This window comes from Orcinus orca, chromosome 6, assembly GCF_937001465.1.
Source record: "Orcinus orca chromosome 6, mOrcOrc1.1, whole genome shotgun sequence".
Classification (NCBI taxonomy): domain Eukaryota; kingdom Metazoa; phylum Chordata; class Mammalia; order Artiodactyla; family Delphinidae; genus Orcinus; species Orcinus orca.
This window is the reverse complement of record NC_064564.1, coordinates 88,810,144-88,823,981: the sequence shown is the minus strand read 5'-3', so window position 1 is coordinate 88,823,981 and position 13,838 is coordinate 88,810,144. Positions and strand designations below refer to the sequence as shown.

Sequence of the window (13,838 nt, the reverse complement as noted above, 5' to 3'; positions counted from 1 at the left end):
GCTGGGAAGAGAACAACCCTGAGATGGTCAAGGACTGTCTGGTTCTCTGCATTGCTCCAGCAACTCTCTGCAGGGACAAGGAAAGCAGATTATGGGGATGATGAGACTGGTCTTTGTGGGTTTACTGAACGTGGTCAGAAGGGAACAGAGAGGAGGTTGTAGAACCTGAAGGAGGACAACCTTTAAGCTGTTGACTATAGCGCCTCAGTGTAAGTTTTAAATCAGCTGGAAATTGGGAAGTTGGCTGGGGCAGGAAAGAGTTGTGAGGGGTTGAATGATTGCAGTCCACGCTGAGTATAGAGAACATTTGTGTTTAGAGGGGAAAGCACCAGAAAGGGATTCCAAAAGCGAAGCAGGGCTTCATTATTCCAAGGCTCTGTGGGTCTAAGGCTGGTGAGGGACAAAGTTAGAGTACCTGGAGAAAAAACGGTAGGGGACATGAGTCAAGGAATCTGAAGAATTAGTAGGACAGGTGATAAATTTGACAGAAAGAGAAAATGAGGTTGTGTCACTCTATAGGCTAGTAGCTCTGGTGCTTGGGTAGAGTTTCTTACCACTTGCTGATGAGCTGGGAACTGAGGGTAAATGCTCTCTCTGCTTCAGAGAGGAGCAGGGGTCTAAAGACCAAGCACCAGGAAGACTGCCAGGGGTTGCAGAGCCATATTGACATGTATTCAAATCCCATGGGCTCTTGGGCAAGGTACTCACCCTCTCCTAGCCTTTTTTCCCTATTTTCAGACAGGGAATAATGACACCTTCTCAGAAGTAGTGAGCATTAAGTGTGATCATGTATGAGCATATCTACTGGAGTATCTGGCACACATAATAGATGCCTAATAAATGTTGAGTCTCCTCTTCTCCTTGAATCAAATGCCCTTAGAGTCCCAGCCTGGAGGATGACCAGCATCATAGCAGTTAATCGGGTAAGGGGCCAGTGATCCTTGGCTCCCAGTTGGAGCCATGAAATGAGCAGAGTTAAAAAAATAAAACAGGAATGAGTGTGCTTGCAACACTAACCAAACAGAACACACAAACAAAAAGTATTGTCTGTTAGTGTCACAACTCAGCGATGACCCTGAGGAATAATTTTCTTAAATATCTTTTGAAGAATTTTGTTCATGGTGAGGGGTGTCACATAATAGAAGCTGCAAAAATCCTCTGACACATGCTCCAACATGGATAACTCTTGAGAACATTATGTTAGGTGAAATAAGCCAGACACAAGAGGGCAAATACGGTGTGATTCCACTCATACGAGGTACCTAGGGTAGTGAAATTCACAGAGACAGAAAGAAGACTATTGGTTATAAGGGCTGAGGGAGGGAGGAATGGGGAGTTATTGTTAATGGGAACAGAGCTTCAGTTTTGCAAGCTGAAGAGTTCTGGAGATTGTTTGAACAATATGAATGTACTCAACATCACTGGATACTTAAAAATGGTTAAAATGATAAGTTTTATGTGTGTTTTACTGCAATTTTTTAAAAAGTCAACAATTAGCTTCTTGCGTTATCTTTGTGCATTTAACTTATGCAAACTCAACTGAAGGCAAATAAATGCCCCTTATCTAGAACTGATCTTCCTTGCCTCCCTCCCCATTCAAACCAAACTTTTGCCCCTAGAGTCCCCGAAAAAGGAGCTTCCCCAATCCCCCTTTCTTTTTTCCCTTTGGGCCAAGCACCTATATTTGAATTTGTATGCAAGACGGTGCTCCGCTGTATCTCTCATTCTCTTCTTACTGTATTTTATAGTTGAGGAAATGAAGGCACTGGCAAGAAGCAGGGAGAAGGGTTTGGCTCCTAGACCACACACAGCACTTAGAAAATACTTTATGCATGAACTAATGAAGAAAATCATGAGAGCTCCCACGTTTCTAGTTTTGAGCTATCAGTGCACACACAAAAAAATATTTGTACTAACTTGGAATATGTGTTTGGGGTAGAGCTGAATAAAAGTTGTATTTGCATTGCCCACAGAGGGGTTTCTAAGCAATGTAGTAGTAATGGCTTCAGCAAAAAGGCAGAGAGTACCAATCAATCTTTGCGAACTCTTTCACTGATTCTTGTAAATTCTGGTTCACAAACAACTGATATCCTGTCATCTTGATATAGAAATAAATCCTTCATACCCCTAAATGATAAGTTTAGGCAACAGATTGTTAGCTCCACTTATGTTATATACAGTTGAAAGCAAAAACTTCATACACTGTGCATGTTTGTATCTCCTCAAAGCACCCAACTGTGCTTTGCCTGCAGGAAGTAGTCAATAAATGGTTATTGAATTTAGAATGTCTTTCTTCCCAATCAGTGAGGTTTAATATGTTTCCAGTTCAGAATGCCTATTAATTTTTCAGTATTAGTAAGCCTTTTAAAAAATCCATTTGGGATATGTTTAAGAGTTCACAGCAAATACCATTATATAAATGGTTAAGAAAATACTGTTAAATGAAGCGTGCTTATTCAACACACCAGCAGCCATTGATAAAATGTAATTTAATTTAATCATTTAACTTTACATCGTTAATGTACAAGAGCATTTCTTTCAAACACAGGTTAACACACACTAAAGAGCAATGCTGTTAGAGGAGCAGAGAAACTTTGGAAGACTCTGCTCTCTGAAATGAAAGCAAGGCACTCTCCATTAACAGCTGGTGGATTCCTGATTTCCGCCCACAGAAGGCATGTTCGCACTGAGAGAGCTCTCCCACAAGGGAAGAATCACCTGCTTTAATTCTTGCTGTCCTCATCTGAGCTAGTTTGGTCATCCACTCTGTATGAACTTGTGTGTCAACATTAAGGTAAAAGAAGAGACTTGAATTGACAGATGACTTGGTGGAGGGCTCTCATAGTTGTAATAACTATGGAAGACAGAAGAACACTAGCTATAATCTTTATTTTCAGCACTAGTGTCTGGACCTATCACTAAAAACCTTCATTCCTTCCAACCAATCAATATCGGCTACAAAGTCTTTTCCTTAAATCTGATGGGTGTAAAAATGAAAAGTGACAGCATTTCTCTAGGGCTCTGTTTTTTTGTTTTGTTTTGTTTTTCCTTTACAGACATGACAAAAAAAACAAGGATTAACATTCCAAGACTAACAGTGCACAAAAGGGTTATATGTATGCACAGTATTTCTAATTTATCCAAATTCATTTTGAATTTGGTCTGAAGCTACCTTGTATGAAACGTTAGCTTTCCTGATATTTAATAATGTTTTTTATGTTTGCATATAAGCTAAAAAAATTACTGCAAAAGTACTACTTTTTCATGGTAAAATGTAAATAAATATTAGTGGTTATTTCTAAAAGCCTGTTTCCCTATAGGTGCAGTAAATTAAGTAAAAAGACCATGGAAAGAAGAATTAGGTCCTAGTCTCGATTCTGTTACCAGCTGTCTGACTTGGGTAACTCTTTGCCCTTTGCTGGGCCCCAGTTTTCTCCTCTATGAATTTCAGGGTGGGTGGACTAGTTGACAAGTCAGGCCCCTTCTAAGTCTAACATTCCAAGATCCTAACATTCCAGATCCTATCATCTTGATATAAAAATAATAATCTCTCACAAAAGCTCACACAAACATAATACATGATCAAATATCAGAATGACTCTTGGAAAAAAAACATATATGATTTGCTATCTCGGCTATCCTTTGCAGCAATTAGGCAATTCATTTGGCATTTGTTTGATTGTATAATTTAATGACAATATAAACAGCATAGTTTTGTTCTTTTTCCTTTAAAAAGACTAAAGCAAAAATGATTTAAAGCTAACAAAAACTACTGTGACATCAGTTTGACATTCAAAGTTTGTTTCTTAGCAAAATGGCCAAAGATATTTTGACTTGATACAGAGTATATAATATAAAGGCTTTTAGACCTAAAAATCTTCAAACATTATTTGAATTTAGCAAAACATAAGCAAAATTTTAATATCAAAGTGCTAAACAGTACTGCCTTAAAAGTCACTGCAAATGAACCATAAAATAACCGCATGGGAAGTAACATTTATTGTACAAATGGTTAATAAAAAGACACATTATAAATATATATATGTAACCTGCTATATTTATATATATATTTGTTTATTTAATTTCTAATTGGTGTATCCAAGTTCACTGTGAACACCCCATTTAAGTATTCTGTAACTCAGCTTCCAGGAGCTGGTGGTCTTGCAATAAATACAGGCAAAGCTATTACAATATAACGTGCATACAAATGTTTATACAAATAAGGACACTATGCAACAAATTATCTCATAATAATATGGCATTAACAGTATAAACATACAAAAGGGAGTACGAACACGGAATGTTGAAACGCAGCCCACTAATCCTTTCTAAGTACTTACATTCACACTATTTTTTTTTTAATAATAAGACTTGCTTGTTCTCCAAAATTGTCTCTTTAACCGATAACAAAAATTAAATTATATATATTTTAAAAACCTTATTATCCCTGGTGCTTACCCTGTATGATCCATTCCTACTCATTTGCATGTTCTCATCTAGGGTTCAAACGCTTAAAACTCATTGAATGCTCCTGGGCCTTCTGAATGAATGTGTCAGTCAGTTTCTATAATTGAAGAAAGTTTAGGGAACTGCGGCTGGATTTACCGAACATGACAAAAAAAGCTGTATTCAATCCATCTTATAATCTGAGCCCCCTTTAGGACAGTTGGACAGTCAGGGCAGGGATCTGTATCCATCAAGAATGGCCTAAATTCTTGGATGGACCATACCTCAGAAGGGTTCTAAAGGGCAGGTGGACAAAGCCTCTACTAGGAAAATTAGCATGTGTCATTTGCTAACATGACTGCCTCCTTTCAATTTCCATATAAAATAAAGGAGAGTTAATAAACAAGACTTAGTAAGACAGCACTTTAAAAATTGCACTTGTATATGGAAGCGAACAGCCATTATCATTTTGCTATGTCTGATTTATAGGTAATCCTCCATCTTTCACCATTTGTTAAAATAAAATAAGGAAGAAAGAAATTAGGAAGAGGGAATTTCTGCTTTGTTTGCACCACATACGTACCCTTGATACAAGAAGTGTACTCTAAAGGGATCAATCTCAAGACACATCCTACCCTGGCGAACAACCCTTGGTTGTTCTTGTTTTTAAATACAAACCAACTATAATTGTATTCCCCAGAAAGAGTTTTAAAACAGTTATTATTATTATTATTTTTTTCCTGCTGGGATAGCATTGTCCAAAAGTGCTTTGTTAGCAATTTCTTAGAAAACCCTCATGAACTATAACCCGCCACACCCCAACCCCAAAGCCTAAATATAAAACACAACCCCAACACAATACTCTGCAAGTTTTCTGGCTTTCAGTTGTAAGGAAAAGTGCCAGAAAAAAAAAAAAAAAGTCTTTCATTTCTACAGGAGCTTGCTTTTTCTCTTAAGGAAGGACAGAAAATGGTAGGTGTCCAGACCCATCCCTCCGCTGCTTAGCAAGCGGCTGCTAGCGGATGAGGCAGCTCCCTGCTCAGGCTGCTCCTGTTCAGAAAGGCAGGGTATCCAGGAAGAGCTTGTCGATGATGGAAGGTGGAGACACCAAGTCTTCCAACTTCAGGTAGAAGATGCGCTGGAGGCCCAGGGTGCAGATCTTCCGCAGTTCTACCAGGGCACGTAGGACCTTGGGCTCAGTGGGCTCCAAAGCTTGTCCCTTACTCTGATGCTCTTTTAAGCTGCTTGTGATCTTGTTGCATAGCTCCTCCACTCTCTTTGGTTCTTTTAACCCATGTCGTTCTGCAGAGGGTTAGAAAAGGATAGAAAAATTTAGGAGGCAGTTACATCTTAAAAAACCCGGAATCCCTGGACTTCCCTGGTGGCGCAGTGGTTAAGAATCTGCCTGCCAATTCCGGGGACACAGGTTCGAGCCCTGGTCCAGGAAGATCCCACATGCCGTGGAGTAACTAAGCCCGTGAGCCACAACTACTGAGCCCGTGTGCCACAACTACTGAAGCCCGCGCACCTAGAGCCTGTGCTCCGCAACAAGAGAAGCCACCGCAATGAGAAGCCCACACACCGCAACGAAGAGTAGCCCCTGCTCAACACAACGAAAGAAAGCCCGCGTGCAGCAACAAAGACCAACACAGCCAAAAATAAATTTAAAAAAAACCCAAACAAACAAACCCTGAATCCCTGAGGCCTGCGTCCTGTTCTGCCAGTTGGGATGGCATTTTACAGTCAAAGTGCCCTCCCTCTTAGAGGTAGTTCATGGCCTTTGGTATTAAACAACAACAGGGATTGAATCCCAGTCCTGTCACTTACTCACTGTGTCCCCTTGAGTAAGTCTCTTAACTTCTGAGCCCCAGTTTCCTTATAAAATGAAGATAATAATCATACCCAATTCAGGGTTTCTGGGAGGATCAGCTTGGCCGTATAATGCAGATGAAGTACACAGTTCCCGTCACAGAGCCACATTGAGTGAGTAACAGGGTGGTTACTATTTTGCACACATTATCTGACTGAGGTCTTACAAAAGCCCCATCAGGAAGCAACTCTTTTTCAGAGTGAAATGGAAACACATCCAGGCAAATGAAAAAATGTTCCCATCTTGACACACTGGGTTGGTAAGTGTGGCTGTAATTTCCATTTGTTAATGCAAAGGCTGCCCTGCAAGACCTGATACAAAGCGCATTCTTGTATTTTCATGCTAGCCAGCTGGAGAAGAATCCAGATTTTCTTTTCCTTGTTCTCCCAGCCCCATACTCCTATTGACCTACACCTGGCACACACCTACACCTGACCTACACCTGGTACAAAACACACGTTCCTCTGCTGTGGAGACGGAAAAGTCAAAGAGAAGAGAGGAGGCCCAGAGGAGGTGGTGCAAGCATTTTATAATGTGGCAAGACATGAACACCAGTATCTTATATTTTATAAAATAATATATAAATAATCCCCATGTTAAATATTATGATCTCTTATTTTGTAAATAAGGTTAAATGGTTTTCCCAAAGTCACACAGCTGCTAAAAGCTGGGATTTGAACCCAGTCTCCTGAGGCAGACTCTGTCCTCTTGCTCCAGAGCAATGTTGCATCTCCTTGCAAACAGAAAGAAGCATGACATCCAGTACAAATCAATTTGCTCTCCCTCAGCATGTAGATATCAGAGTCTCTTTCTGAGAGAAGAGAAGGAGAGAAGACCTTGGCCCCTGTTATCTTAGTCAAAGTTTTCATCTCTTGGTATATTTACATGTAAAATAATAATTCTTGAGAGATGAAAGATCTCCATCCAATGGGAAATCAAGTACTAGTTTTTAATTTTTCCTACATTAATTTTTTTTTTAGTTGGGAATATTTTTGTTAGAAAAGTTAATTCCCCAAATCATCGGAAAAATGAAGCAACTATCTAGACACTTTTTTTTTCTCTTGCCCTAAATAAAAGGAGGCCCAGGAACCAGGAGATCTGCATTCTTCCCCAGCTTGGCTAGTTGTGTATGACTTGGGGAGCGCCTTTCTCTCTAGAGCCCCTATGAAAAGGAAGAGATTGGATTTAATGACCTCTAAGGTCCCTTCCAGCTCTGATGCACATTTGTATATATTTGTAATTATATTAAAGTACAACCATGAAAATTGCCAGCAGCATCTCAGTGGGCTGTAACTTACAGGTCTCTCATCTCAATGCAACATAATATAGAGAAAAGGTGACTGAACTTGGAGTCAGACAGACCTGGGTTCCATTTTTGGTTCTGTTACTTACTAATCATGTGACCTAATTGCTCTAAGGCTCAACATCCTCCTAGGAAAATGGAGATTAAAGGGTGGTAGGTACACAAGTCTTTGTTGTAGTCTTCTTCATTCTTTTCTGTGTTTCTTAAATATTACACAATGAATTGAAAGAAAAAGTATGATTATAATAAAGCTCGCCTCCATGGTTTATTGTGAGGTTCAGCTAAGAAGATGCTACATAAAAGTGTTCTGCCAACTGTAGAGTGCTACATGCGTGGCACAGTCAGCCCCTAAGACAATACCTGACACATGGCAAATGGCTGGCAGCTGCAGGGTCAAACAAAGGAGATAAAGTCCCCTGACTCCCAAGCTTTGCAGTGCAGGATTTTGCTTTCCCCTAGGAAGCTATTAACTAATCAGCCCAGGTGCAAAGCTGTCCTCTATGGTTTATCTTTACTAAATACATAGTCCCCTTGTTTTAGTCTCAGAAGAAGCACTCAAGAGTGAACTTCAACTGCAATGGTGCTCTGCCTAAAGTTTTATTTTCCCCCAAAAGCAAAAAAGCTGGCTGCAAATTTGGCAGTAAATTTCAAGAGCTATAAAATGTTCGTAGCCTCTGACCAAGTAATCTCATTCTTGGGAATTTATCTGAAGAAAACACTGAACAGAAGAATAAGACTATATGCATGAAGACATTTGGGGTAGCATTACCTATTTTAAAAAATGGAAAAAGATAAAGGGAAGAAGAATAGGGGAACTGTTAAGTGAAAAATGGTATGTTCTCATAATAGAAGATTCTGTAGACATCAAAAAGGACAAACATGAAGGCTGTGAAGCGACATGGCAAAATATATAATATCACATTAAATAAAGATTAGAATATAAAATGGTATCTAAGCTGTGATTCCATCCATGTAAAAAGTATTTCTGCATGTAGAGAAGGATGAAAGGAAACAGAAAAGTGAAAATATTCATGAGATTGTCAGATAACTCTTTTCCTTTCTTTTAAATATCCAGGTTAATGCTATTGGTATAATAAACAATGTTAAAATAGAACAAACTGGGATTTGGTCCTCTGAGAACCCCTCTAGTTGCTGTAACACGATCAGACAGTCATCTTGCTGATAGCAAATTCTATTAAATACTGAAATATATCAAATTAGGTTCATAATGCAGGGAGAGATGCTTTTCCCAGAATAAAATACCGATCCATTGATTTAAGCTTTCCCTTCCTTTCTGTGCCTCATGCCTTGCACTATATTCAAGATCCCATATTCATTATCAGGATAAAGAAACTGAGCAATGTGTGGGCTGGATTTCAGGAGGGGGTTGATTATGGAATCTTGTAACCAGACTTTCTCATGGCCAAACTCACAGAAGGTGCCTCGGAGTTTTCCCTGCTCTCCAACCAGTTGTGACTGCTCGATAACTATGGCAACCATTATTTATTCAGTGAATTCAAGTGGAGATCGATACCTCCTGCCAGCTGGATCAAGCCTAGGCCTGGAATTCCTTGAGGAATTCAGAGACACTCCTGTTAGAAGCCAAGGGCACCTTCTTTGTTGTTTTGAACAGCTACTGGATTTGTGGCTTCTTTACTCTTTCAAAAGGGCTGAGATAAAATTCAGTCTCCAGGCAAACCACTGCCAGCAGTCAGCAAGATTTTCAAATCTCTTGGGAGTCACTAAGTGTCTGGGACCTTCTGAGTAATTTGAAATTCCTTAAAACCCCAATCACTGGCATTTTAGTTTAAGGGACCCCCTTTCATCTTGCAGCTTGGTAAACATGGCTGCAGAGCTGACATACAGAGAGTTCATAAATTCTAGGGGAAATCAGACATTCGGATTTTCCCCCTCCCTAGAGAATTGTATACAGATTTCAGCTTAATATCTTTGTCCACCACTAAATAAAACAAACTTCTCAGTATTTTTTGCATTTTGATCTACAACATTTTTACCCAATACTTCAGTATTTTAACTCAGCTTTATGTATTCAAAACTTTAAAATACAACTTATAGAAATGGTTACATAATGGATTTATATGTCATAACCGTAGAATACATGAATTGGAAAGAATTTGAGTTATTTAGTTCAAACTTTCTCCTAAGACAAGAATTCCCACTATGAGATACCACAAAGACAGTACCTGGCACCAGCTGGACTGGCAGTTCACTATTACACCCTGATAATAAAAATATATTTAATAGCACTTTACATTACATTTTTACTTAGATTATTTTACTGCACCCTCACAATAACCCTGTGAATTAGGCAGGACAAAGATGATCTTTATTTAATGAGTAAGAAGGCTAAGGCACAGAGAGTTAAGTGATTTGCCCATTGGTCAAAATGAACAAGTGGCTAATTTCCTTCACACCAAGTCCAGAGATATTTCTACTGTACCTGGTTGCCTTGAACACTGTTAGAATGTTCCTCCTCTTCCTGAGATTAACTCAGCCTCCCTGTAACTCCCTCCTACTTTCCGTGTACCTAATTAGCTAATTGACTAATTGCTTCTTTCCACAAATATTTGAGTATGTATTCTGTGCCAAGCAATGTTACAGCCACTGGGGTTAGAGCAGTGAACAAAGCAGACAGACAACAGACTGCACTCCTAACCTGCGTGGTGTTAGTATCTAAAGACACTGCTGGGTTCCTGTTCATTCTGGCTATCCAGGCCATAGACATCTCTGCTAGGAGAGAGAGGAAGGCAGGCAGGGGGGAGGAGGAGAGATGGGAGGAAGGGAGGGAGAAGGGAGGAAACAGAGAGAGAGAGATGGAGAGAGAGGGGGAGGGACTGATTGAGTGAAATAATAAAGCTATTTAGGTTTGTGTTCATGTTCTTCCCTCTTCACCTAGTTAACATCTATTCATCCTTTAGATTGCAGATCAAATAATTCTTCAGGGAAGCTTCCCTTTTTACTCCTAGTCTAGATCATGTTCTCCTATGGCATTTTCTCTATTTTTTCCCTTTGAATGATATCAGGTTGAAATCAGATATTTTTGCGACAATTGCCTCCTCCTCCATTAAATGTAAGCTCCATGGGGGCATAGACTGTACTTGCTCATCATTGTACCTCCAGCACCAAGCCTACTACATAGGAGATACCCAATAAATATCTGTTAAGTGACTATGTTAATGGAGGGACCTGTAAACTATATTAAATGAATACTAAACAGGTGGGCTGCTCAGAATAAATATACAAGCTGGGAGTTATTAAGAAGCTAACAACAGGAAAGAACTTAACAAACTCTAAAACCTACCACATCAGAAGCTTTTGGAACCAGATTTCCTGGATGTAAAGCCTTGCTCTATCACTTATTCGCTGGGTGACTTTGGGTCTGTTTCCACATTCATAAAATAGAGCTAATAATGGTACCTGCCTCATGAGTTGTTGTGAGAATTAGATGAATTAGGACATGTGAAGTATTTGGAACAATGCCTGGCATACAGTAAGTACTTAATAAATATTAGCAAGTATCTTCCACATCCCCAAGCTCAACTTTCCCTTCAACTTTCCTTCAAATCAGCCACTTCTGAGTTGGCCTATTAATGATTCCACAATCCTCCCCGTCACTCTTACAATCATCTCTAACAATTTTTCTCCCCAGCTCATATTTAATCCACTGCAAGAACTTTGATTATTATCTCTGCAATGTTCCTTGCACCTATCTTCTCTCAGTCTCACTGCCTCTGGACCAGGTTTTCAATATCTGTTACCTATGTTGTTTTAATAGCTTTTGACTGGTCTCTCTGCTTCCCATCTCTGCTGTAACCCATCTCAGGTCCTTCCAAATCTATTTACTAAAGAACATTAAACAGATAACACAGGCAGAGGCCTTGGCACAGTGCCTCGCACTGATTATTATAAAATGGTAGTTATTGTTAATTTCATGGACTCCTAATTACCAGTAGGTTCCCTTGTCTTTGCTACCCAAGTGTGGTCCCTAGATCAGCAGCACCAACATCACCTGGGAGCTTGTTAGAGCCTCAGGCCTTGCAGAGACCTACCTAATCAGAATCCTCAATTTAACAAGATGTCCAGTGATTTGCATGCACGTGAAAGCTGGAGAAGGTCTGTTATAGTCAACCCCAGTCCCCATAAGATGTTTGACCCAGTCTACAACTAGCGTTCATTTAGTCTCTGTTTTGTAAACCTCACTCCCCAAGGCAGGAACTCACTGTCCATGGCTGCTTATTCCAATTTCAAATAGTTCTGTCTTTTAGAAAGTTTTTCTTATGTTGAGCTAAATTTTGCCTTCCTACAGTTTCCAGGTCTGCCTCTTAGACCCACACAAGAAATGCCAAATCCTCTTCCTCACGGCAAGGATCAGGGGATGAGGAAAGGGGTGATGATACCATCAGGAGCCTCAATAAGGAAAAGCAACTTCTGATTTTGAGCAGGTCTCCACACAGGCCAACCCAGCAACAGCAATAATACAGGTCCAGCCAAAGGAGAAGGAGAGGCGAGCAACTGGGGAGAGATGTGTGTGTAACTCAAACACCAACTAACAAACAGAACTTCCTGCTCGGAGCTCTACTTCTTTCTCTGGGAAGTCATCTCACTGCTACTTCTCATGTCATAATAACATCCTTTACTGACAGGCAGTCCCAGAGACACTGAGCCCACGCTGATCAGGAAACCACAAGTCGGTCAGCAACCTGTGCTCAGGCTGTAATAGTGCTTTTCAGTCAGTCAGTCTGTCTGTCTTTGATCTATTAGAGCAGGTGTCTGTCTCCCCAGGGAGACCACAAACTCTTGGAGGGTAAGGGATTTTATGCCTGGCACATAGAAGATGCTCAATAAATATTACTGAGTCAATCTGAATTGAAATAAGGTAGTTCTCAGGAATTCTAACTATCTTCTACTAACAAAGTGGTGGGCTAAAAATAAATAATTCAGATTTTCCTAATTTGGGAAACTTTCTGCTATTCACAATTAACCCATTCATTCAACCAATATTTGCTTTGTGCCAGACACCTTTCAACGCTAAAGTAATTTTAAAGATGAATAAGACTCTCCCTGCCCTTAAGAAACCCTGGGTCTAGCTGGAAAAGAAAGACACAAAGAAATTGCTTAATGTGATGTGCATAAACAATTGTAGGGATGCATCAACATTTTTATGGATTCTTAGAACAGCTAGCTCTTCCTGGAAGTAAAACTCCTACCATTTAGGATAATAATAGTAAAGGTTTGTCTAATCTTTTTTTCTGCAAAGTATACATTAGCTCATTCAATCTTTACAAGAAACCTACAAGTAGACATTATCATCCCTGTGAAAAACGACACAACTGAGATTCAGAGAGGGTAAGGAACTTGCCCAAACTTGCAGAGTCAGGAAGTAAGCAGGGTGAAGACTTGAACTCAGCTCTCCAATCTCCAAACCTCATGATAACCTTTCTCCACTACCTTTTAAAAAAAACAGTATGGCCCTGCCAAGTTTTACACTTAGTTTTCCTTGCAATGTAGCCGATGGCTATATGTGATATAAAAACAGAGTAACCAGGTAACCATTTAAGAGAGAACAGTGGAGCTCTGGGAAGACAGGTGGTAGAGGGTGTGGCAGGGTCAGCCACCTGCCAGGGTCTGCCATGTCACTGTTTCATTGCTTTCTGCCTCCTCCTCAGTCCCAGAATTCATGTTCCAATAAGACAAAGAAAAAGACTACAGAAAGAAAAGAGCATTTTCTACCTGACGGAAGACATGAGTAGGGAAAGAAAGCCACGGGGAACATTCTTTTAGTGTAGTGTTTTGCAAAATGGCATTTGGGCACTCAAGTTCCCTCCACCATCTGGTCCAAAATTGCCTTTCCAATCTTATTTCCCTTTTTACTATATGGGAAATGCATTTTACTCTGAGGTTAGGTCATAATTCTAGGCCATAAGATAAATATTACATAGAATCAATATTTTCTCCTGAAAATTCTTTACATTTCCCCAAAGTGCAGGACACACTCTCAGCTCTCACCACCAGAAGCAGAGAGACCATGGCCCACAGTGGATTCATGTCTTCTCTCTCACGCTCATTCAAAGACATAAAATCATCAAATGTAATAACTTGTACTCTTTTAATTTTTCTGTTCTTTCTACTGAGATTATATATAGGATTTAAAAGATACATAATGCAACTCCACCCTACTTGCTTTTCCCCAAAATGTGT

The 13,838-nt window shown here is 39.8% G+C and overlaps 1 protein-coding gene across 1 annotated transcript in view; it reads right to left on the bottom strand.

The window, feature by feature from the left end:
- Window positions 1-2,478: 2,478 nt before the first annotated feature.
- NR4A3 (nuclear receptor subfamily 4 group A member 3) overlaps window positions 2,479-13,838 on the bottom strand; it is a 39,690-nt gene continuing 28,330 nt past the window's right edge. Inside the window, exon 8 of the mRNA XM_004271479.3 lies at window positions 2,479-5,748. Coding sequence (XP_004271527.1) covers window positions 5,501-5,748 — 248 coding nt within the window. The 3' untranslated portion in view covers window positions 2,479-5,500. The remainder of the gene's footprint in view (window positions 5,749-13,838) is intronic.